Here is a 26,606-nt window from a genome sequence, read left to right on the forward strand (position 1 = left end):
TCAAGCTTCAATTAATGGCTTATATGTGGTTTGTGTTACTTTTTAAAAACATTATAACATGTGTGTACAGTTATGCTCCAAAACATCTACTTTAGATCATAGTTAGTTTGGAGTTATGAGATGTCATAACTGCACTATAAGCGTGCCATGTTCATGGTTTTGGGATGTAAAAGTTTGTTTTCCAAAAGTGATGAAAAATAAAACTCAAAACACAAAAAAGTGAGGAAGTTGTACTTTATAGAAAATGTATTCAAAACCACACACATACACACACATGCACACACACAATGAGACAATCAGACCGTTGTTGCTTCCTTGTTGTTTGTCAGTTCTGATTGTAAAAGTTTACTCATATGTTGGTTCTTCAGTGGATCCTCCTTGTTTCTGGAAAATAAACATATTCTGTTAATAGTAAACATAATAAAACATATTCTATTATTAGTTCTAGTATTCTGAACTAAGAATAATGATTGAGAATAACAATTAGGTGCAACAAGGAAATACAGATTGATTGATACTGGATACAATTCATTCAAAATAGTATAACTGTTTCATAGATAATCTTTCATAATACTTTTTTTTTTTTAAAACATCACCCATTAATTCCTGTAGACATTACATACATTCCTGTAGAATTGTATTCCTAAATGAGATATCTACCAGTTGATTGACACCTACTCTTACAAGAAAAAAAAAAAAACATATTTTTAAAAAGAACATTTGTTAGCAATTTGTTGAGGGTGAATGACAATAAATTATTGAGTAATAAATTTCAAGTACCACTTTTTTTAGAATTGGATATACCATATGGAATGGATCAATGCATCAATGTTGGGGAACATCTCACCTATCAGGGAACTCAATGTCATCAATGGTGTCAGGGAGAGGAACTCCCCTGGTCTCAGGCAGCAACAACACCAAACCACCGGCTATGAACGCTATAGCTCCTGCACAGATACACAACAAGATTGCAGTATTTCATTTCTCACTTTCTTCACCGCCTCCACCCCCACCACACACTAAGAAGACATGGACACAGATCTGATGTTTCAAGGTGAACAGCAAAAAGCTGCATGGAGCCACATCTTTTTCAATTCTGATCTGGACTACACGGATATGTGGTATAAAATTCTATCACAAGGCATGAGACCTTACCTTGCGAGACAGCTGGATTCGCAAGATCACGATCATGCGAGAATCCATCTTGCCAGGCTTCAAGTTATGCGTTTGTGGCACATAACGGCGCGCCAATCAGCGTCCTATGAGGGCAGCTACGGGCGTGGTTTAGGTGTGGCGACAGCGAGAAGTGACTGTTCGTTCACAACAATGGCGGCTCCTAAAGAGCCTAGCGTAGATGCTGCTATAACATCAGTTACTTCTGAACTGGAGAGTAAGAGTGCCCTTTATGCGCAAATTTTCCTTACAAAGACAGCAAGAATTGTCTACCGACTACATGCTAACTACATAGTTTGTTGTTGTCTTTCCTCTTTGGTGCTGTCCTACTACGTGATATGGTTCGTTGATCTGATTGGTTGAAGTTAGCCCGTGATAGACGGTGATAGACAGATGGTTCATCTAATCACCTGTCAAGTATTTTTTGAAAGTGCCTGCCCTTTTCCAAACAGTTTCCAAGGATGACTTCCCAGATGGTTCCGTGTAACAAACCATCTGGCGCGTCAGGTTACACGAGACCTACATGTGTCTTGAATTCGAACGCGCAAATCCAAATTTAACAAAGACAAAAACAGTAAACCTTCCGTCATTCCCCTGAGACAACTATCACAAGTTTGGTGCCACGGCAGCGTTAGCATGGAGGACGAGACATGACAATAGAAAGAAAGCGAAACAGACAATTTGATTGGTATTTGTCAGCTCCGATATCTCCCACTTGGTGTCACGAATTGCAGAAGTGTGTCAAAACAGGCGGCAAACACGGTAGCGACTCCTACAATGTCAGCAATCCGAGGTAATAAAAATCTAAATTATCCGTTTATTCACAGTAATACAATCAACTGTACGTACGAAAAATGAGCAATATCTGCTGCAGTTCATTTATGGTTGATTTTAAATTCATAAATAACAATTAGTTAAACGCATGAACGCTTCCAGGTTGTTGCAATGACATGTCATCCCGTTCTTCCACTTCTACCAATATGACTTAAACGCAGAATTAGCCGAGTGACATCATCTTATAGGATTTCTGCGCAGTGAAATCCTCAAAATTCAAACAGCTACCCCTCGCTGCCATTTGGGGGCGCCAGTGTGCAAAAGATGCCGTGTGCAGCTTTAACACCTATAGCATTTCTGTCATCACTACCAGGTCAGCAACCCACCGAAGATGATGAGGGGCAGCTCCAGCCAGATGACAGCCAGTCTGTAGAGCAGGAAGGGAGCGATGATGCCTCCAACATCACACAGAGTAGAACACACTGACACTCCCAGGTTCCTGTATCGAGGGTTAAGATGTTTTTTAAGATGAAAGATTCATAAAAGCTACAGGACTAACTTTAAAATTACGCCAAATATATAATGAATATCATGATCTCCAGTCATTACAGTTCATAAAACAGCGTTCTCATGCTGGTTTATTGTGTGCATTTCCTTTAAGTGATTGCACACAACAATGTACTTTTATTATTTTTATTTTTTTTAAACTGATACAGACTATATGACACACGTTTCCCCCTACTGGTTGAAATATGGACACAGTATTAGTGGTATGCAAAATGACAGAAGAGAGACTGTAATATTTTCATTAGGTCCTTGTTTAACTGCCATGTCTGAAATTCCTGTGGTAGTAAACTTTATAGCTACTGCTAGTTTTCACTGCAGTTGCATTTGGTAGTTTTTTTTCCATTTCACATTTCTTTACAGTTCAAATAGCTAGCGTTAGGCTAGGCGTTTGGCTTCAAGTTCCCTGGTTTAATGATAAGACAAGTCGGCTTAATCCTTTGTTAAGGATGTAACATTAGCATAGAGGGCTTTGCTAAGTGTACATTAGTAACGTTAAGGTATAGTATTGAGCTATTATTGGTGATTTGATTTGATTTTTCATTGTTATATTTTTATTTACTAAGACACTCATAGCTGCCAAGCATGTAATGAGTGGCAGCAGTTTTCTTTTTGTTTTTTTCTTTCAGCTGCAGCCCTGGAAGTTAATAATGCTGTAGGTAATGAACACACTCTCTGTGCTTTTTCCCATGGCGCGCCATGTGGCCGGGGGCAGAAAGTGGCAGATTCAGGTCATTCACTCACTCAGTGACTCAGTCAGTCAGTCACTCACTCACTCACTCAGGGACAGTTTGCACAGAGCCTGCACTTTGCCAGATGGCCTCTAGAGGGCGCGCTGTGGGTCTGCACAGGATCTGTGCTTGTTCTGGTTAGTTTTTCCTGATGAAGTTGGGGTTGAGATCAGTCTTAGAGAAAGGATATGAGTTATGCCCCTCTAAAAATTCTTTCACAGGAGTTAAACGGAAACAACAGTGACAGTAGAAATAGAGATGATATCAGAATTCAGACTCACCTGACAAAGGTAGGGTACAGCTCAGTGTTAACAAACACCACCATCTCGAAGGCCATGGTGATACCCAGCCGACCAACGCAGGCCACTGCTGTCTTAAACCAGAACATACCTGAGGCACAGAGAGAAAAGTATATGTATTGTACAGTACTGAATATTTAGAAAACGTAGAATTACCCAGAAATCATTGGATTGAACATCTGAGTTGAAACCTTGTAACAAAATGTATCAAGTTTGTAGTGACACAGGAGGTCTTTCTAATTAAGCGTTCTTGTACATTGTTGTGTCTTGCATGACGCATTAGATGTAATATCTAACAGTAAGTATTATTCCAAAACAAAACAAGGACGGGGGACTTATTTATGGAAAGTCATGGAAGTTTACATACCTAAAGCCTTACCACCCATTTCAGGTAGCATCTCTGCTTGCGTTGCTTGAGCACAAACTTTTTTCATTCATTCCTTAACATGCGTTCAAATTATTTCAAGCAACGGAACAAGATACCAGGCCTGCAGTATTGGATCTCCACAAATAAGGTGAAGCAAAAATGAATGTGATCCGTTTCTCATATAGTCTAAAAATGTTGAGTTCTCCTCACAGTCAGGAATGAAGGCAGTAATGAAGCAGGAGGCTCCGGCTACGATGTTGGCGGCGGCGAAGGGAAGGCGTCGGCCGATGCGTTCGATGGTGAAGAGGATGAGGAAGGCAGCGGGGAACTCCACCAGGCCAGAGATCAGGAAGTCAATGTAGATGTTTCCTCCGGCTATCCCCACTCGCATGATGAGGCCCTGGTAGACCACAGCACTGGTGAACCTACAGAGGTGGAAACAATAGGATATAGGATCCTCTATAGATGTCAGGGACTGGATGACCCCCCCCCGCAGGAACAGCCAAACTGTTCCTGCGGTTCACTGCCAAAAATTTGATGGGTTCTTCCTTGGCCCATGCTACACCCTTCCACCAAGTTTCATGAAAATCGGGCCAGTAGTTTTTCCGTAATCCTACTAACAGACAAACAAACAGACAAACAAACAAACAAACAAACAGCACCGAAAACATAACCTCCTTGGCAGAGGTAATAAATATGGCCTAAAGTGTTCAGTCTGGCCTCCATATCTGTGATCTGTGAAGATTATGTTCTTGTGGGTGAGTCTCACCAGTTGAACATGAGGATGAAGGTGTGTTTTCTCATATTTGGAGTTCTAATCAGGTCCATGAAAGAGGCGGTGGAGGAGTCTGCATTATCATCGGCCAGTGTCTGGACGTAAGAAAGAATGATCCAGTTGACACAGGAGATCATGAAATGATACAGAAAATCCGTAGTAATAGTTCTCATCATTCTTTGCTTCTTTTCAGGAGAATCTAGATATTAGGTAATGAGTTAAACAAATCTACCTCAATGTTCTTGGAGAGCTTCTTCTTGTTCTCCTTGGCCATGGCCTCAGTGATCTCCGCAGCTTTGGAGGTGTTGTTCTGAGAAAGAAGCCACCTTGGAGATTCTGGGATGAACCTGTGAGACCAAACCGCCTGAATATTTTACATAGCACAGAGGCAAACTTCTCAGCAACTGTTCACCAACACATCTGCAGGTAATAATCATCTGAGTTTAACCATAGTGGAGGTGTCTGTGGCTAGCAGCACTTCAGGGACAGTACTGTGCTCTAGATCAGTGATTCTCAACCTTTTTCATATCAAGGACCCCTAATTTAGTCCACATTAGAGCCACAGACCCCCATATGGTGAGATTTTGTTTCTCAGACCCAAATCTGAGAAGATTTTTATTGCTAGATATGATTTTGTCCAGAATTCCATGACTATCTGTATTGTAGGTAGAGAGATAACAGAGAAACTATGATCAAAACAGTCATTCTTCTACATTCTCTAATTGTGTTAACTTCTTGTAAATTAAACAATAGTGAATTCCATAACCCCCTCACAGACCCCTGGTGGTCCCCGGACCCCACGTTGAGAACCACTGCTCTAGATAGCTTTATAAGCAGTGAGCACTCCTCCATGTCAGATGCCACTGAGTTTCCAAAATACCTCTGGCACAGGAGGAAACCTTTCTAACAGAACGGGTATGTGATATACAAAGAACAGCATCTCCCTCATGGCTATTAGAAAGGAAACCAAGGATGATTGGGTATCAAAGGTGCAAACCGAAGGTGAGGGGCAAGACATCACACTATTCTTGTTCGTTCTGACAGAGTTGATGGAAAATCCTAATGACATTTTTGTCTTTATTTGATAGAGAGAAACAGGAAAGATTGGGAGGGATGGGGAGATGACATGTGACGAGAGTCCTTATCAAATGCGGGACTTCTTTCTTCTTTCTTCTCCTTAGCCAGCTGAGCCACCAGGACATACATAAAAATAACCCTTTCCCATACAGTCACAAAGCAAGAAACAGGGAATATGAGACACCTCACCAGTAGTAAGACAGGAAGAGGAAGTAGGGGGCGGTGATGACCACCTGCAGCCAGCGCCAGTCAGTGATGAAGTAGGCGAGGAGAGGGAGGAGGAGGACGCCAACGCTGAAGAACATCTGGAACAAGACGCCCACCATCCGCCTGTACTCCACTCCAACAACCTCTGTGACTGAGAGAGAGAAGAAGTAGAAGAAAGATATTATGATCTAGTGTATTTCACGAGCCTTTACTGACCTCTACTGGCAACCAGTCTTTTGAAGAGGTAATATATCGCCATGCAAAAGACTGGAATAATAATATTGGTGTCATTTGCTTTTTGGCTTGAGAACGAGGCTTTTTAGACAGAGTATGTGGATAACTCAATTCTGATTCAAATCACTTTATTTTGGTAGTCCACTGTTGACTCTCAACAATGTATCAGTAGATATTCAACAGTGTAGCAGCTGACTGTCAACAAGACTTTTTTCAGCAGACTATCAGTTAGGTATTTTCAGTTGACTATGCAATTTATGTGAATACTTATGAATTGATTGTGAAGTACACCCACTCAAATTACTATTATTACACTGTCAACGACTTTGGTTAAGTTTGGACAATGGACTACTGAAATACAGCATTACCCCCACCCCCCCAGCTCATGACATATCCAGCCATGTATTCCTTTCACCTTTTGAGAAAGATTAAGTAATATTGGGGTTAAATGCTTCAACTCATCTTAGTACTTAGTTATAGGCAGATCTTTGACTTAAGTAAAAGTAGCAATACCACAGTGTAAAAACACTCTGGTACAAGTCAAAGTACAAAACTATTAGCATCAAAATATAATATACTTAAAGTAGCAAAAGTAAAAGTAGTCATTATGTAGAATGGCCCATTTCAGAATCATATATATCATGTTATTTGGACTATAATTATTGATGCATTAATGTGTTCATCACTTTAATGTTGCAGCTGCTAAAGATGGAGCTAATTTTAATTACTTTATATACTGCTGGGTAGCTTAACCTATAAAAATATATCATAATTTATTAGTTGATTTATAATTTGTATTAATAATCTAAATCTGCAAAGTAACTAGTAACTAAAGCTAATAAATGTAGTGGAGTAAAAAGTACAATATTTCCCTCTGAAATGTAGTGGAGTAGAAGTATAAAGTAGCATGAAATGGCAATATTCAAGTAAAGTACAAGTACCTCTAAATTGTGTTTAAGTACAGTACTTGAGTAAATCACTTAGTTACATTCCACCACTGTTATAGGCTATATACAGACAATCTCAGAAGAATATCGACTTCAGCAAACATGAAGTAATTGTCATTACTCAATACATATGCGGCCATCCAGCCTCCTTTGACAGCAAAGCCATAGATGGTCCTGAACACCAACATGGAAATGTAGTTAGGAGCCACAGCCACCAAGATCCCTGCAATCCCATTCAACAGGCTGGCTACCAGGAAACTCATCTTCCTGCCAAACCTGTAGGCAGAGAGAGAGGATACAGCAAATGGGGATTCCTATTGAGAAATCTGTGGAATAACATCAATAAATCATTACATTACAGTTTTGAGAACGTAATATAATTATCATAAACAAACGACAGCATCACTGAGAAGATTGGCAGCCTCTACCGGCCTCTACATTGCACTTTACATTGTGTACCTGTACTTTTAGCTATAGCTACAATCCATGATCTGATTTGACAACCTGACAACCAATGAAAAAGGTTTACCTCTATGCAAAGTACAGCAACCATACTGAGATAGGTGTACTTGTCAAGAAATTTAGAAATCATGGCCTTACCTGTCAGCCAGGTAGCCAAAAGCAATGCTGCCAATCAGGAAGCCCACATTGAGAGTGGCTTGGTACATATCCACCAACCAGCCATCTGAACATACCAGGTCAAACTGGGACCAAGGGAGATGTTATTTCTAGATATGTCTAGAACTCTGTACAGTACAGCACTAAAAGATTTCCAGTTCTTTAGTTGAAATTTCTGATCCAAATATGAACACAAAACAACATGAGCACATGACTTGATTATTGGTTTTATTGAAGAACATTCAAAGATTTGCAGCGATTGATCTTATCTTCTAGTGCTTTAATCTTGTAGTGACTTAAATCAACCTTATTTGTTTTATTTTAAGAGAAAATGCCTTTACAATCCCACCAGTAAAAGTACACAACAAAGCCATGTGATAATTTCCTTTTATAGACTTAAGCTGTTTATTAAAGTTGCAAAACACAGAAATAGAATTAGGTCAGTCAGTGGAAGCCTCACCTCAGTGACAAAGGACTGTCTGCCCTCATAGTCGTATTCCCAGCCATCCTTGATGAAACAACAGAACATTGCATTTCATGAAAATGTATAGAAGGAACCCAATTCTAAAATTTGCCCATCTAAGTAGGCTACATCATACTTAGACAGCACCTTGTGCACATGTGATAGAATCTACCAAAATGTGTTACATGCACAATGTGAAAATATTTAATTTCAGTTAAATTATAGAAGCTTTGTAGTTCAGATCTCAGAAACCATTGATGGTGGCATTGGAGGTCCATTGGAGAATTAGCTGTGCATAAATATTGTCTAAATATATAACAAAAAGAGACATAGGCTATCTGAAAACACATAGTGGTGGTGTGGCTGCAGTTCCATTAAATAACATTGAAAGTTAAAAGTGGATAGTCTGATAAGGTGGATTTCTTTCCAAATGTAGATACTGTGACACAGTAAACTGTCTTGTCTTTAGCCCTAGTCTCTACTCCAAAACACTCTGGAGTTATAGCTTGAGAAGAGTCAGTGCCTCCTTAGTTAACTGACACGCCAGCTGTGGAGGGTTTTAAGGGCCTAAACTAAATATATAATTATATCATTAAATGCTTAAATAAATGAATTTATTTCACTGCAGCAAGTTACACTATGGATAAATGAAAGTATATAAATAAAAAAAATTATAAATAGATAAATGTGTGAATAAATGAATAATAATTAAATTAATATACGAATGAATAAATAAATATACAAATGTGTAAATATATAAATATATATATATATTAAATGAATAAATAAATAAATAAATAAATAAATACACAAATAAATTTAACATTTATATATTTAATGTCTCATTTAATTTGTGATTTATTTATTTATGGTGACAATTAAGCATTAAATCACATAATTATTTATTTATTCATTTATTTAAGCATTTTATTATATAATTATATATTTATTAAGAATTAAATTATAGAATTATTTATTTATTCATTTATTTATGCATTTATTATATAATTATATATTTGTTCATTTATTTAAGCATTTAATTATATAATTATTTATGTATTTATATATTTAGTTTTGGCCCTTAAAACCCTCCATAGTCAGCAGGCTAACTTAGCAAAGCAACTAATGTTAATGTTAACAAGAAGATATTTGCCACTAACAACTACTAGCAATGAGAACAAGACAGTTGATAGTTAACCTAGCTGACCAGCTAGCCTACTATGATTAGCTATACTAACAAGCTGACATTAGCACAGGATTGGTCAGTTTGATCACTGGTGAAATTATTAGTTCCCATTCGAAAACAGCACAGAAATTAACCATGTCTATTCAGTTTTGTTGAATCTATGTCCAATGAGTTTTTTGCCCAAGAGTTGTGGACCTCCAACATGGCTGCCACAGGATGTTCTACCACCTGAAAGCTAACCCTACCCTCTAAAATAGAGCCAAATGGTCACATAGGGGACTCACCTTGCACGTTGTGACTGGAACGCCACTGAGGTCCAGTTCCAGTGTGTCACAGGTGAGCGCGGTGGTGTTCCAGTCCACCTCGTACTGCTCACAGCCGCTGTGTTGCAGCACTCCGGAGCTGTTGACCAGGGGCAGCGTCAGCCTGCGACTGTCCGCCAGGCTCCAGCCGCAGGCCCGCCTCCTCTCCGCCACCCCGGGGTCCCGACACCAGTGATCCGGGGTGAAACCCTGGAACACGATGCCCACGTACACCCCGGCGAACGGCAGCGACACCAGGCAGAGCAGAGCGAAGATGCGTCTCTGGTCAGCGGCCGAACTCACCGGCCTCCTTCAGGATGTCATCAAAGGTGGTCATCACTACTACTACTCACCCAAAGTGACTGGATTCACTGTGTTCTAATTGTCTAGGATAACAGAATGAGGCAAATGTTCAACTTTGCTTGAGGTTCTGTGCTATTCTATTCATTAACTCCTGGTGTAGAACGAAATGGCAGTAGTCTGTGCTGGAGATTTTGACATAGTTGCCCATGGGGGTGATTGCACCCTTACACACTCCCACTAATCATGTTGGTCAGGAACTAAAGTCCAAAAAGGCCTAGTGACCTTGTGATTGACCAAGTGTAAGCTGAGACATGCGCAGTGTAGTGGAGATAGCAACATGTTACCATTTAATGGAGCTTAACAGAGGATGGCAGTAGAATGATGCAATCTTTGAATGAACCTGCACTGAACGGGAGCCAAAACAAATGTTTCTGTCAGTGAACGCACCAGGGTTACACAAGATATTTTACCCACAATGACTGTGCCACAGGGCACAGAGCATTATTGAAAGAAAAAAAAAAAACTATTCAGTGTAGCATATGCTTGGTGTATGTACTGCAAGCCCAAATGTCAAATGACCAGAGGTGGGGACTCGAGTCACATGACTTGGACTTGAGTCAGAATTTTAATTGCTGGAGACTTGACTTTGACTTGTACTTTGATGACTTGAAATGGTTTCTAAAGTCTTGACAAAAGCTCTTGTGTTTGTGTAAATGACTTGAATTTATACTGGACTCTTGATTTGTTCTGACTTGGTGTTCTACATTTAGACTTGAGACTTGATATTAATGACTTGGACTTGACTTGGTAATCTACATATACAGTAGACTTGTGACTTGACTTGGGACTCAAGCAAAGTTGGCTTGGTCACAAGCTAACTGTCCTTTAGATACTAGGCAAGGATGAAAATCTTATTTTTTCCTTTATTGCATCTCCATTTACTCTGGAATAGTTGTTACCTATCAAAGGAGGCCAGAACCATGCATATAGGCCTTATGGTTGAGGAGCTATTCCTGATTCATTTTGGTTATGTCATTTTACATTCTCTCTCTCTCTCTCTCTCTCTAGGCAAATCCTATTAAATGTCCTGTTTTTTTTTTTTTATGAAAACAAAATGAGTGCAAGCTGTGTTAGAAGAAACCTCTTTAATAATTTAAACTCCCTTGACGGCACATCAGTCCACGACAACACACCACAGCCTCTCAATTTACTGACCGTACTAATAAAAGTATTCTTACCCCAATAACACAATAACACATCCAACATCAATATCACTAACAGAGAAACATTACAGCAGATTCATCTATAACACCTTTTTTTTAGTAGGTGATAAGAGCCATAGCCAAACATCGGAAACATAGGCAGAGACAGTCAGGCCACATAGTTGAAAACAAAAATCAGGGGAGGAGCTTATTTCCCATAATATCTCAACAACATCATTATTAGTGTTTTTAAAATAACAAATATGCAACACTCTTGAAACAACATAAATAAATACTTTGGTCACAGTTTTCCCAAAGGGCACATGAGGAAATCACACAGTAGCTGGATCTTTGTTGGTCGTTACGTTGCTGGTGGGCAACAGGTTGGTCAGTTGTTGGTTCTTCAGCGCAGCATTCTCCTTGGCCCTGTGGACAAATATAAAAAAAGATAATGTATAAAAAATATCTACTTATATGCCAGATATAACAATGAGAGGCATATGAGAGGATGAGGAAGACAATATGTGAAAAGTTACATATAGACATGCTAGGGATGGGACGATTGAAAATCAATATATCGCGATACGAAAATGTGACAATATGTATCGTGGGGCAGAAAAATGTATTGCGATATTAGCTCCATTTTATTCTGCTGTAATAATCATAAATGAGATGGTTTGACCATCACAATTTCACAAGCTCTCCATCCAAATTATATTATTGTCACTTTATAATGACATTTTTAAATTGTTCTTTACATTCTAGCGAGCCAATGCCATCGCTAGAAAGATTTGTGGCTCCGAAATAAACAGAATGCTGAACAGTCAGACTTTATCCTACGTCATTTAACTTTTATTTACTACATCGTATCGTGGTTGTATCGAATTGCGAAGCCCGTATTGCTTATCGAATCGTACCATGAGATAAGCATATCGTCCCATCCCTTATACATACACACATACACATACTGTACACGTGCAGATACACGTGCATATGCATATACACATGCACAGACAATGATTTGTGCAAAAGACACTTGATTGTCTGATAAAGAGCTGCATGTTTGTATTTTCTTGCTCTGAGTCTCTAGCGCAGTGGTTCTCAATGTGGGGTCCAGGGACCACCAGGGGTCCTTGAGGGGGTTCCAGGGGGTCCCAGGCAAATTGTTGTTGTTAAATAAATTGTTTTACTTTACTATTGATTCATTTACAAGAAGTGAACACAATTAGAGAATGTAGAAGAATGACTATTTTGATCATAGTTTCACTGTTATCTCTCTACCTACAATACAGATAGTCATGGAATTCTGGACGAAGGCATATCTAACAATAAAAATATTCTCAGATTTGGGTTCAAGAGACAAAATCTCATCAAATGGGGGTCCGTGGCCCAAATGTGGACTAAACTAGGGGTCCTTGATATGAAAAAGGTTGAGAATCACTGCTCTAGCAGAATCGGGAATCAGCCGAGAATGCTCACCTTTCTGGGAACTCGATGTCATCGATGGTGTCGGGCAGCGGTACGCCTCTGGTCTCCGGCAGCAGCAGCACCAAACCACCAGCCACGAATGCCAGAGATCCTGTTCAAACAGCACAACAGATTGTTACCACCAACAATACAATAAAATACGTATCCAGTATATACAGAAATCTGATTTTCCCTTTCAGATCTGGCAACTTTCGAGCAGACAATAGCTACTTTCCTCGGAGAAAAAGTTGTCAGCACTGGCTGTAAAGAGGGTCACTCTGACTCTGCTATCTCTATCTATAGCTGGGGTGTTCTCTGTTGAAAGGCTGATGGTCCTCACACAGATGCAGTCCAACAAAACAGGCAGCACAGATGGTTAGATTGTGGTTGCCAGACTGGTTAGTGTGGCTTCTATGGCAGCTTGAGGCATGATGCAGCAAAATACATCAACCCATTTGGATCACTGGAACTGTAGTAAAGAGGGCTAATTGAGTTGCGTTCCAAAATGAGATATCCACCATTTAAAAACAACATAATTGCTTGTATCACAGTATAACTACTGAGTGTTATGGAAGTTATTAGCTTATTTTGTACCTTACTTACAAAATATCAACATCTATGAATTGAGGAAGAACATCAGGTAAAATTTTTCGTTTTTACAGAATGGACATATAGCATTTTGGAATGAATTGGAATTTCAATTACGGTGTCTCAGCTATTCAGTACATGGGTTGAGAGCTCCACAGAGGGCCTTGAAAGCCAGCTGCCGCACAGACCGCACCAAATGGTCTCACCCCATAATAATGTGAAACCCACCGAAGATGATGAGGGGCAGCTCCAGCCAGATGACAGCCAGTCTGTAGAGCAGGAAGGGAGCGACGATGCCTCCAACATCACACAGAGTAGAACACACTGACACTCCCAGGTTCCTACATAACAGAAGAAGACCGGGTTAGCTTCTGTACTTTCAAGTAATAATAATAAGTGACAAGTTTTTTGGGGCGTGAACTTGACCAATGAGCGGGAGGAGGGCGGGACTAACCATACAGTTGAACATTGTATCTTAAAAGACCGGCTTTTTAACAAACTAAATCTAATACTTTGAGTGGTACCCAGAAAACCATCTCACCTGACAAAGGTAGGGTAGAGCTCAGTGTTAACGAACACCACCATCTCGAAGGCCATGGTGATACCCAGCCGACCAATACAGGCCACCACCGTCTTAAACCAGAACATACCTGAGAGAAAAGAGAGGAACAGTTAGTTCAAAAACGTTTTACAAAAGTGAATCGCTTGCATCTTATTTACAGGTGTTAAATATCAAATTGTGATGTTCAGTGCATCACAGGAATTATTTTGTGATCAAGTATTGTATTTTTTGGTATACCCATTTCCTACATTTCCCAGAGCTTGCTATAGCTAGCTAGCAGTGGTGGAAAGTAACTAAGTACATTTACTCAAGTACTGCACTTAAGTAGAATTTTAAGGTACTTGTACTTTACTTACGTATTTCCATTTTATGCTACTTTGTACTTATACTCCACTACATTTTAGAGGGAAATATTGTAGCTACTTTTTACTCCATTACATTTATTTCATAGCTATAGCCTAATTACTAGTTACTTTTCAGATCAATATTTTATAGTTAAAACATTTGATCATCTTTATAAAATAACTATAAAATAGCATTGTTATAGATTAGACTACCCAAAAGTATAGCTAAATTGTTAAGATTAGCTTCACATTGACAACTTTAAAATGCTGCTTACATGTACATGTATGTCAATCAGTATTGACATACATCGGTATCAGTATTAATATTCCAGTAATTTATGAAAAATATAACTCTCTAAATGGGGACAGTTTGCATAATGAGTACGTTTACTTTGATACTCTAAGTACATTTTGCTGCCAATACTTGTACTTAAGTAAGTAAGATGTACTTTTACTTAAGTAAGATTTTGAATGCAGGACTTTTACTTGTAATGGAGTACCTATCTTTACATTGTTGTATTGCTACTTTTATTAAAGTAAAAGATCTCAGTACTTCTTCCACTACTGCTAGCTAGCCAACTAGCTAGCTATAGCAAGTTGTGAACATTGAGGCATTTTCTATGATTGCGACCACGCCCCTTACTCAAAAGACAACATGTCTTGTGGCTGCATTGCATTCTGGTCTATTGAGGCCACAGTTTGTGGAGAAATTGGTTATCTGCCCTTTCTACCCTGGATCCCTGTATGACTGTTGAACTTTGGTGCAAAATGGCGGCTCTAGAAAGAAGCCCTCGCTCTTTGATTATGAGGGACTGACACCAAAACGTGATGTTTACTGTTGATTATTTGGATTGCTGCTGTCAAACTCCATTGTAGCTGCACTGGAAATATCTTGACGTCACATCATGTACGTTTTTACATGTTTTCATTGACTGGGATCTTCCTGGATAAAGAATAGAATCTAAATAAAGAATAAAGGTTCTGTCGGGAGTCCCTGAGACAAAACAAAAAGGCAAATCTTTGACCCACATCAGTCATTTTCTTGTCAAGTCTCAATGCCCCACTTCAACTCACTCTCTGGAATGAAGGCAGTGATGAAGCAGGAGGCTCCGGCGACGATGTTGGCGGCAGCGAAGGGATACCGCCGGCCGATGCGCTCGATGGTGAAGAGGATGAGGAAGGCGGCGGGGAACTCCACCAGGCCGGAGATCAGGAAGTCGATGTAGACGTTTCCTCCCAGGATGCCCAGCCTCATGATCAAACCCTGGTAGACCACAGCGCTGGTGAACCTGGAGGGAGCAGAGAGAGGAATGGTAGTGGCTGGTCAAGAGATGGATGGACAAAGGTCAAAGAGTCTTTCATTGCAGAGTTTTCCAAAATGAGATGACCACCATCTGAAAAAATGATTGATAACACAACATTAAAGCAAATTATGTTATTTGTATGCTTGCCAGAAGGACAAATATCTTTACATGCTCTTGCCAAGAGACTAGTATTTTCATTAGGTCCTTGTAGAACTACCATGTCTACTTGAAGTCCCACACACTGTACACACTTGCAGAGAAATGTATGACACAATGTTTCAGTCAACCAACCTTCATCAGGTATCACCATGTCTGAAATATCTTTGGCTAGTAGATTAATTTCCTGGTATTCTGATAAGGTGTCATATCATTTTACAATTGTTTAAGAATTTAAGTTCTGCATATTGTTTGTTGGACTTCTTTGTTGTACATAATCTTTTATTGAGGATATAATATTAGCGTAGTAGGCCTTGCTAAGTATATGCTAGCCGTATAACAATAGTTAAGTAGTAGTGAGCTATTATTGGTGATTTTTTTATTCTTCGATTTTCAGGTGACTTTTCAAAACTTGAAAACGTGGCGCTATTGTTTTGTGTGCTTTTGCTCGTAAGTGTTAAAAGTGGCTACTGTCAGCTGTAACTAGCACTAAGCTAGTTGTCACTTGTTTGAAGAATAGTAGGCAATGTAAGTCCCTGTTGACAAACTAATACAACAATTTACAGTCATATGGCCTGATAGGTAACCTTTGATCTTTCCATTATTCCTGCACTATATTTGCCAAATGAATACCAAACAACTTTGCATTATAAGTAGGCTATACTCATGTTGGAAAAATATTTGCTGAAACTCACCAGTTATAGCTGAGGATCAAAGTGTGTTTTCTCATTTTTGGAGTTCTGATCAGGTCCATGAAGGAGGCAGTGGTGGAGTCAGCGTTATCATCTTTCAGAGTCTAAAGAATCAAACATAGATTGTGAGTTCCTAATTAAAATGATTTAGCGTAGATTTCCATATTAATTTGTTTTTCTTTTCACTTCTTTTCTCTAGATCGGTGGTTCTCAACGTGGGGTCCGGGGACCACCAGGGGTCCATGAGGGGGTTCCAGGGGGTCCCCAGCAAATTGATCAATTGTTAAACTTCAGCATTATTCCATTTACAAGAAGTTAACACAATTAGACAATGCAGAAGAATGACTGTTTTGATCATAGTTTGACTGTTATCTCTCTGCCTACAATACAGATAGTCATGGAATTCTGGACAAAATCATACCTAACAATAAAAATATTCTCAGATTTGGGTTCAAGAGTCAAAATCTCATCGAATGGGGGTCCATGGCCATAATGTGGACTAAACTAGGGGTCCTTCATATGAAAAAGGTTGAGAATCACTGCCTTAGTGCCCGTCCTTGCTTAAACAACCAGCTACCTCAATGTTCTTGGAGAGAGTCATCTTGTTCTCCTTGGCCATGGCCTCAGTAATCTCCACAGCCTTGGTGGAATTGTTCTGAGAGAGAAGCCACCTCGGAGATTCCGGGATGAACCTGCAAATTCAGAATTTCCATGAATCCGAGCCAACAAACTGGATGTTATATACTGTAGCTCTAATCCTCTAGAATCTTTGTATATCTATTGAACCTTGAAGTATTGAGGTGAGGAGGAACTTCTGCACCAGAGATTTTTTTCCTATTTCTGTATCTGCTTTATTCAGATGATCCGTGTGTTTGCACTACATGTTGGTTTGGTGTTTATCAAAGAAGATGATGGGAAATGGGAAATGACATTGCTGTTTATTAATGCTTTTGGGGGAAAAAACAATACACTCTACGAACCAGTAATCCCTTAAAATACCATTACATTTACAGTACATTAATTCACCCCTTAATTCATGCAAAATCCACTTAAAATGAGTTATGGGAGTTATTAATGGTGGAGACCCCATCAAACACCCCTTAATGTTTGACTGCTTACTTTATAATTTAATGTAAAATTCAGGGAGACAGGAACCTTTCCATTAATAACTCTGTAAACCTGCACAAAATCCCTAAACAAATCCCTTAATTTTAGGATCTCCATGAACTAACCCATGAATAAATCCTTTATAAACCCATGATACTAACCTTACATTTTTAAAGCTGTGTTATTTTTAATGGATAATTAATGTTTAAGTAATGGAGGAATTAAGGACATTTCAGTGATAAAATTAAGGGGTTTGGTTTTGTAGTGGCATCTGTGAAAACAGAGTTTTTCAGGAATGAAGAGAAGCATATTTACAATGGGGCTTTAACAGATTTTCAAACCAAAATTATACTTATATGGTTTTTAGCTGAAAGCAGCATTAGGCAAGATGCTTACATAAAAATCGACACCATAGATCTGCCCTATTTATTTCAAACAGTTACCTCTCACTACCATTTGGGGCCGCCAATGTAAAAAGTTGCCTAATGTAAGCTGTTTTTGTTTTTCAAAATCATTACAAAAAGTAAATTCCCTGTCATTAAAAAAAAAATCTGTTTCTGAATAAAGCATAAAATACATAAAGAAAGAGGGTGTTTCCATACCAATAGTAGGACAGGAAGATGATGTAGGGGGCGGTGATGACCACCTGCAGCCAGCGCCAGTCAGTGATGAAGTAGGCGAGGAGAGGGAGGAGGAGGATGCCAACGCTGAAGAACATCTGGTAGAGTACGCCTACTGTCCTCCTGTACTCCACCCCCACTATCTCTGTGACTGAGAGAGAGGAGAAGAAGAAAGGTGTTGAAATTGAGAGTGGATCACCAGCAAAAAAAAAACCAATCACTAAATGGAAATAGACAGCAATTTGGGTGCTCACTTAAAGCAGTATTCCACTTAGTTTCAACATGGGGGTTATTTGGCACTTGACCGCCTTGAAAACCAGAATATAAACTAATCACCCAGATCGGATGCAGCTGGACGAGTTCGTAGCATTCAGATTTTTACTTCCCATTCATTTGAATGAGGCTTTAATGCTTGAGATAGGTTTGTTTGGGAGATCCTTGAAAGTCCCTTGGCAAGATTGATCTGTTCATCTTTGTCATTTTCAATATTCATGCTACATTTCAGTCCTTTCACTTCCCTTATTTTGAAGAGTTTAAAGACGATAAAAAAAATAATTCAAAAGCATTGATTTTTTTTTTTTTTTGCCAAGAAAGCCGTTCTTCGCTTAAGGTTAAATCATGGTGTCCTTACTCAGAACATATCCAGCCACCCAGCCTCCTTTCACACCAAAGCCATAGAAAGTTCTGAATACTAGCAAAGACACATAGTTAGGAGCCACGGCCACCAGGATCCCTGCGATGCCGTTCAGCAGGTTGGACATCAGGAAACTCATCTTCCTGCCAAACCTGCAAACAGAGAGAGGAACGAAGATGAGACAAACTGACTGTCTTTCAATGGTCTAATCTCTCCATCATTCATTCATGTATTCATTCTCTCAGTTTTGGTGCTATATGTAGCATTGTCAATCAATCAGGTAGCATCAATCTGTCTTTGTCAAATGAATTGTGAGTGTTAGTGCTAGTGTGCCTCAAAATTAAGACCCCATTTCCCATAAGCCCCGTCGCTCCTTGTCTTCCCTCCCTCCCCCTTCGTGGCATCTTTGTCTTTACTGAAGAGGATAAACATGTTGGAAGTGATTTTTTTCCATCAGCCTTTCATTCTGTCCACCATCTTCCATCACCAGAAACTGTGAAAGCTTTAGCTCTGTTTGCGCTGGAAGAACAGCGCCCTCTTCCTGTTTTGTGCCGTAAAGCAATTTCCCTTTGTGCCATAGAGCAATAGAGCCGATTTCCCGCCAAATCTGACCTGATGACAAGCTCATTTCACTCACTATATTGTTTATCTGTACCACTATATACTGTGTCTGTCTCATCGAAATCATCAATAAATTTGCTTCGTGTAAAACTATGGGACAAAGTGATCTGTGGCACAATCTACCCCATAATCTAGGTAATTAAGCGATAACTATTATGCTATGTTCATGTGCCGGTGGGAAAGTCCATCATTCAGGACTTACAAATGTTAGAGAACACCTGATCAGTTCAATTCAATTGACCGCATCCATACTCTCACATCTCACCTGCCGACCAGGAAACAACACTAACCAATCAGAGCCTTACCTGTCGGCCAGGTAGCCAATAGCGATGCTCCCAACCAGGAAGCCCACATTGAGAGTGGCTTGGTACATATCCACCAGCCAGCCATCGGAACACACCAGGTCAAACTGGGACCAACATACACACACACACAGTTAGTTACATTCGTCTCTTATTTTTGAGATTTTTTGTCTTTCTTAAAGCAATATTCATGAGGGTTTTAACATGAGGGTTATTTGGCACTTGACCACCATGAAAACCAGAAATATACCACAAATAAATCCCATGTTAAAACTAAGTGGAATATTGCTTTAAGAACAGAAAAAATCAGAAAGAACCAACTTGTGGTCAACTACTACCCTTTCATATATGAAATATTTTCAACATTTCTTTCATTTTTGGCAACATTGAGGGAAGTTAAGTTTGTAAGTATTTTGCCATTTTGTACATCATGAATATATACTGGAAATTCCCTTCTTTTTTTATATTCCCATACTCTCTCCCTCTTGAATATATTATTTTTCATAATTTTTCATATTTTCTCATACATTTCATTTTGATTTTATATTGTACATATCTTCATATCTTCATTTTTCCCAGCACGTTCAACTGCTGTTGTTTTGCACACCCTCGTTATGCTGTAACGTATATTTTTTCATAGTTATTATTCATACATTTCCACTTAAAATGTATGAATGTTGGAATTATCAGTTATGATTTATGTAATACCCGCCATTTGCTATAGCCTACTTATTTATATTCTATTCTTCCTTGCTGCATCCTATTACAGCTGCATTTTTGGCTGCATCAGTTTATATAACCCCACAATTCTTTGTATTTTATTTTATTGTATTTATTTTATTATAAATGATTTGTTATAAATGTATTTATTTTTTAATCTTTTATATCTTTATCTTTTTTTTTTTTTTAATCTTTTTCTTTCTCTTATTAAATATGGTTTTAATGCACTTTCACTTTTTATATCTTTTATTACCTGTCTTTAATTTTTCTTTTATGTAAAGCACTTTGAATTGCCAATGTGTATGAAATGTGCTAAATAAATAAACTTGCCTTACCTATTGTTTTTATTGGGGTTTTTTTTGTTGTTGTACCTGTTTATCTCTTGTATTACCTTTTACTCCTATTTTTTATATATTTTTTTTTTCAGCACACTTTTATGTAAAGTTTGATCTGTTTTTAATTGTATCTCTGTTTGTTTGTGTGTTTTTAGTTGTACCTGTTTACCTCATATATTACCTTTTATTCCTATTTTCTATTATATATATTTTTTAATTTATTTTTATTTTTTCTATCATTCATTGTGGTAGTTTCACATCACTGCTTTTGGGTTTTATTGTATGTAAAGCACTTTGTAAACATTGCTTTTAGAAAAGTGCTATACATATAAAATTATTATTATTATTAAAGTTATTATATTCTGTTTTTGTGCATATGTAATCTGCCACTATTTGCTGCTGCAACAACCCAGTTTCCCCAAAGAGGGAAGTTCCATGTTGCTGTATCTCATCTCACCTCAGTAACAAAGGACTGCCTTCCCTCATAGTCGTACTCCCAGCCGTCTCTGCAGGCCGTCGTGGGCGTTTTGCTGAGTTCCAGTTCCACAGAGTCACAGGTGAGCGCGGTGGTGTTCCAGTCCACCTCGTACTGCTCGCAGCTGCTGTGTTGCAGCACTCCGGAGCTGTTGACCCGGGGCAGCGTCAGCCTGCGACTGTCCGCCAGGCTCCAGCCGCAGGCCCGCCTCCTCTCCGCCACCCCGGGGTCCCGACACCAGTGATCCGGGGTGAAACCCTGGAACACGATGCCCACGTACACCCCGGCCCACGGCATGGACACCATACACAGCAGGGCGAAGATGCGCTTCTGGCAGCGGCCGAACTTGCCGGCTTCCTCCAAGATGTCGTCGAACGTGGTCATGGCTGCGTTCGGATGTGAGTTTTCTCTCGACGAGTAACCGTGGCCGCTGTCAAACTGTCTCGTAACTGAGTCTATGACCTCACCAGCGAGGATGTTGAGCGTCCCTCGACAGCGTGTCCAGTGAGGTGTTTGTCGATTCGGGTTTTTAACAGGGCAAGACGGAGCAAAGGTCCACACGAACGCGTCGGTGTCGCACTACAGGCCGAGCAGCGGAGCGTTAAAACACGTTTGTTATCACGTATTCAGGCGTCACAAGAAGTAACACACTTGACGCCCTCCCTTCTCTTCGTCATTTGGCAAATTTAACACATGCATGCGCTGACATGGACTGGGGTACTTACACTCTCTCTTTCACACACACAGAGTCAAGCTGTCAATCAGTACCGATGGTACTGATTGACAGCATAGGTCCAACACAGGTCTACTTTAAAGGTATCTGTTGGTACACAGAGATCTGACAACGATCTGAATGCTGGTCTTTTTAGTAAAGGGAATATCAGCCAATTGTTTTCAACAAACACTGAAGAACACTATCTTCTTCAGTGTGTTTGAGTTTGTTCTTATTGAAAATGCAAATGCCAAGCTCAGTCTTCAGTGAACTATCTTGACTAGATTCCAAAATTAGGAGTAAAAAATGACATAATTTGATTTGTAAATCCCATTACAATAAGTTTGTTGGTTTCTTGTAAAGGACAGAGAATTCAAACCTACTGAACAATAGCTATGTATAGTAACTACATACTGGAACACGTGATGTTCAGTATGTATGCAATTACATTCTTGTCCATGAGTCACTCATTCTGTAGTTACAATGAAACCACAACAACGATCAACAGCTGATCTCTTATTTATTCAAATAATGCAATATTTTTACATCGACATTTTCTTTAAATAGGAAAACAGGCAAAAAGCTGTAAAACATTTCAGAGAACATAACTTACACCAACTAAAACATAATGATCACCTCGCATAGTACTGACTCATCACAGAAAAGTTCTCATGCTCTTTTTTTTTTTGGCGTCACTACTTCAACACCGCACCGCGCTAGGTGAGATATCTCTTTACTTCTTTTCCGCTGAACTCTTCCCTTGACCTCGCTCACAGACATTCAATGAGGAAGGCGACTGAAAATTTATGCGTATTATACTTTCGCCTTTACCCGGCAACGACAAAAAAAGAGCAGGAGAAAGAGGAGGTTCAGTACAGTACCATGCAGATGAGCTGCACATACTTTGGTACTTAATACAGCAGAGATAGACATTATGCGACGATGAGCAACAAAGTTATCGTTCACGCACCCAACACGATCGTCCGCTTCTCTGTCATCGACTCGTCTCCCCTGAGGAGACATAGTGGCACTTCTCGTCGCAAAGTGCCGAATGTTGATAGAAGCCTTTACCTCCGTTTAGACCGCTTTCTTAAAAAAAAAAAAGGGCAGAGATTTGAAGTGCGGCATTTTCATGGCAACATTTGAGGCTAATTTAGGCGAAGAACTCCACATGCTGAAAGAGAATCAGTATGAATTTTGAGGTTAAAGTAGTGATCTACGACATTTTCATATAAATAAATATCCCTTTTGCTAGTGATTCAACCTATATCCAGTTCATGAAAAATTTAATTTTTATTTCATTTGCTGCCAGTGTCTGGAAGATCTTTTCTGGGAAAAATCCTCAGGAAGTGATGCGTTTTACGTTTCCGGTTTGTTTGGAATAAACAGAAGAAGAATGGGGTAGTTAGCATGAGCAGCAATAGCCACCATGACTGAACAGACAAAGAAGAGAGAGACTCAAACTGCATCAACAAAAAATCCAAGCAAAATTGAGAATCGCGCGGATTTCCACTTTAATTCCTCTGTCAGCATGTGGGTTGATTTCCTAAACTGCAGAATCTTGAACTTTTCAACATTAAATATCTATTTCTGACATTGCATTGGGAGCCATTTGTCTCAAGTAATTGCACTATTCTTTAGGACCCTGCCCTGATGACCATATACTATCACCACATTCTGCATGCTCTCATTAGTATTATGTTAAATTGAATAAAGCATTCCACGGGTTCAGATCATTAGCTGAAGTGATATGATCATTGCACATCCACCTTTTTAAGTGAACACAGAACATGATCAAGTCAGATTTTAGAGCAAGATGTGAACAATGCTTCATTTATCAAAACACTGATGTCTATTTTCCGGATCTGGTACCACTTTAATTCCCAGATATGAAACAAAAATCAGGTGGAGAAGTTACCAATACCTACAGCAAAGGGACAGCAAGATGTTGGAGTTTCTTAATTATGGCACAAACTAAACTCATCCACTTGGACTATGGATGTTCCCACTAGCAAAACAAGTCTTCGCTTTTTTGTGTGTCTTGTAGGAGTGGTGTCTTAGAAAAACTCTTCTCTTGTTTAACAAATCTTGTGTACAAAGCTTTAGAAATACCCTGAATGGTGAAACGTTGTTTTATTTTTTGGACTGAGTGCATATGGCTAAAGCCTGATTTTAGCGATGACATCACACCGAGAGGTTTAAAATAAGGTTTTCCACGAGCGCTCGTATGATCTTGATCTTCACCACCTCACAATAATTGCTGTGGATTGTCCCTGAATTCGGTCAAATCACATTGGTGAATCTACCTTCTTTCCCCTTTGTTTCGTACCTCAGACAATGCAATCAATGTACACAATGGAATAAATATGTAGTCTAGGATAGAGTGCAGTTTTTTTGGGTATCAAACCAATACAAAATAAGGAATTACTCTATTCAAAACTATTCAAAAGAATCAACATGTGTCACCAGCAACTAAGAAGCGTTCGCACCAGGCATGCTTGGAGACGTTTATTTGGACCCTGGAGCCTTTACTCCTTTAGTTCGTTCGTTTGTTAGGCCAGGTGAGAACAATGCCATTCGAACTCTGGTGGCACCAAATAACCGCAATGACACGCCTGAAAATGTCAGTCTCAGTGTTCTTCCAAGAGAAGTGCAGTACCGTTTGGTAGGAGTGCGGAACTGTGGAAAACAACCCCAAAACACAAGATTTCATGGGTATAAGGAGACGGATGTTGACATCTGATAGCCAGTATTTCCTCATGCTTGGAAAGCCTAGAATAACAAAATGAAGCGAGGGCAAACCGAAGTCTGGACTGATGCTCATACTCAGCTATTTCTTCATGTGTTCTTAACTGGCATGAACACCAGAGAAGGTCAATTACAGCAAAAAGTCCATCAAGTTCAGCTAAAGCTACAGGGATTGGAATCAGATTTGTTTCGACTCCGCCTGCTACCAAAATCTCTACCCTGGCGGGATGACAGGTCACCAAAACTCTGTCCAGTCAACAAGCTACTTGTGACTCCATGTGAAATAGTAAACTTTTCCACTATGGTTCAGACTGAAGAAAACAAACTGTAGGCGTGATCACACCCTAATACTCTGTGACGGTTCTACTGTGCAGGCCAAACTGCATTATGTGGGAACACTGCAGTCAGAAAAAAAAAGAATGTGAACATTCGCGAAATGTTGACATTCGAGAAATACAAACTCCAGCAAATATCTCTGCCCTCTCTGCTCCTTTGCAATGAGTTCAATTGCTAAAGTGAACTGGCTGCAATCCACATACATTCATGTCACTGTGTCTCATTTCTGTCTTTTCCGTCCTATTATCACATGCGTTTGGCTAAAAATGGGCGAGTTTCGGCACTACAAAAAACTTGGCTTTACCGAGTTAAAAATCACACATGGTAGCTTCCCAAAGCGTAGAGCGGAATTCCAAAACTGAGCTTGTGATGTATGCGAGCGCAAATGGAAAACAATGACATGATAACTTCTATACATCAGCGCCAGTGGTGGTTGTACAAATATGGCTTTGGTGGGAGAGAGACAACCTAACAGCTCCTCGTGTCTAACTGATATGCACAGCTAAGGTTTCATAACTTAGAACCTCCGTTCTCGTCGAATATCCATTCATACATCATAAGGCCATCTTGAGTTCATTCATTGCACAGTTAACAGAACAGAGACGCACACCGCTAATCAGCTCGGACAGCCGTTAAATAATCATAAAAAACAAAAACAAATGAGTGCGCAATTCACCAGTGAAGACAACAACAAACATAAAAAGTCCATATTATAGAACATTATCATCTATGTACATCATCGTTCGTCGATCAAAGCGAGACAAAAATCAATCTGTCTAGTGATGAGAATGCAAACTAAGTTCATCGTCAGGAAGGCATCGCACTTTCTTCTCAAGGGGAAAGAAAGAGAAAGATCTGCTATTGGAGCAACTGTAAACAGCAAGAAAGACAAATGGTGTCCTCATTCCCTTTAGAAACAACAGAAGCTAATACCTCGACCGCCTAAGTCCACGGAAAAGATTATTTCGAGCTTAACACCGCCGTTTTCAACCTGGATCAACATGTTGAAACGCTCTTTCGGTGCTTTCGGGGTTGATTTTTGGAGTGTCCGTCGGCCCGTTCGGACGGGATTTGAAGCAGTTGGCGAGATTTCAGAATCAATCGATATGATAGAAAGATTTGGGTGAATAGGGTCGAGGTCGAACACGGCCGGAGTTACGGTTTAAATATTCAGCCTTCAATAAATATCGACAAACCGTGTGCTAGTGCTGACAGCTTTTACTTCAATGTAGTCTTCAGTCAGTGGACTGGATGGAGATCTGAGGAGGCCGGGTAAAGGTGCAGTCCAACAAAAAGTCCCAAAGGAGGGGAGGGGGTTTCTGCTTTCAACAGGTGGTCGTTGTTACTATTTCGTCGTCGTCGTCGTCGCTGCTATGGAGACATTCACTGAGAGAGAATAGTTCTGATTGGACGGTGGAAGGAGGGAGGGAGGGATAGTGAGCTCACACCCTGAGGAGGTCCTCGTCACTGTCGTCCTCGTCCCGTTTCCTATTGGCTGCCGTGTTGTTGGCGTGGTGGCGGCCGGCCGAGCGCGGTTTGCTGCTCTTCCGCTTCCGGTCCGACTCGTCCAGGAGGCCGACCAGGTCCTCGTCGCTCTCCTCCTGAAACGGAACGAAGGAACGAGGGACTTTGTTGAGTTTTTTTGCTGTCATTGAATTGTA

At 39.8% G+C, this 26,606-nt stretch overlaps 3 protein-coding genes across 3 annotated transcripts in view; all 3 read right to left on the bottom strand.

The window, feature by feature from the left end:
• Window positions 1-296: 296 nt before the first annotated feature.
• Window positions 297-10,054, bottom strand: LOC139653081 (solute carrier family 22 member 2-like). The gene is given in 13 exon segments (XM_071530038.1): window positions 297-384; window positions 848-947; window positions 2,334-2,446; window positions 3,524-3,632; window positions 4,119-4,333; window positions 4,678-4,778; window positions 4,916-5,030; window positions 5,950-6,118; window positions 7,270-7,424; window positions 7,749-7,852; window positions 8,227-8,274; window positions 9,700-10,005; window positions 10,007-10,054. Coding segments are annotated over 13 exon segments (1,671 nt in total).
• A 1,137-nt stretch (window positions 10,055-11,191) lies between these two features.
• Window positions 11,192-21,533, bottom strand: LOC139653080 (solute carrier family 22 member 2-like). Its single transcript, XM_071530037.1, has 11 exons — window positions 21,132-21,533; window positions 19,623-19,726; window positions 18,694-18,848; window positions 18,045-18,213; window positions 16,913-17,027; window positions 16,339-16,439; window positions 15,258-15,472; window positions 13,819-13,927; window positions 13,506-13,618; window positions 12,702-12,801; window positions 11,192-11,648 (listed from the first exon to the last, which is right to left on the bottom strand). The coding sequence occupies exons 1-11, from the start codon at window positions 21,531-21,533 to the stop codon at window positions 11,555-11,557; spliced, it is 1,677 nt and encodes a 558-aa protein (XP_071386138.1). The 3' UTR covers window positions 11,192-11,554.
• An 840-nt stretch (window positions 21,534-22,373) lies between these two features.
• igf2r (insulin-like growth factor 2 receptor) overlaps window positions 22,374-26,606 on the bottom strand; it is a 57,128-nt gene continuing 52,895 nt past the window's right edge. The window contains exon 51 of the mRNA XM_071530039.1: window positions 22,374-26,546. Within this exon, the coding sequence (XP_071386140.1) occupies window positions 26,388-26,546 (159 nt within the window). The 3' untranslated portion in view covers window positions 22,374-26,387. The remainder of the gene's footprint in view (window positions 26,547-26,606) is intronic.

The sequence above is a fragment of the Centroberyx affinis genome, unplaced genomic scaffold (genome assembly GCF_046629955.1).
Source record: "Centroberyx affinis isolate AG114_WGS23_722 - 3 ecotype Tasmania unplaced genomic scaffold, CSIRO-AGI_Caff_v1 ptg001864l_1, whole genome shotgun sequence".
In the NCBI taxonomy this organism is placed as follows: domain Eukaryota; kingdom Metazoa; phylum Chordata; class Actinopteri; order Beryciformes; family Berycidae; genus Centroberyx; species Centroberyx affinis.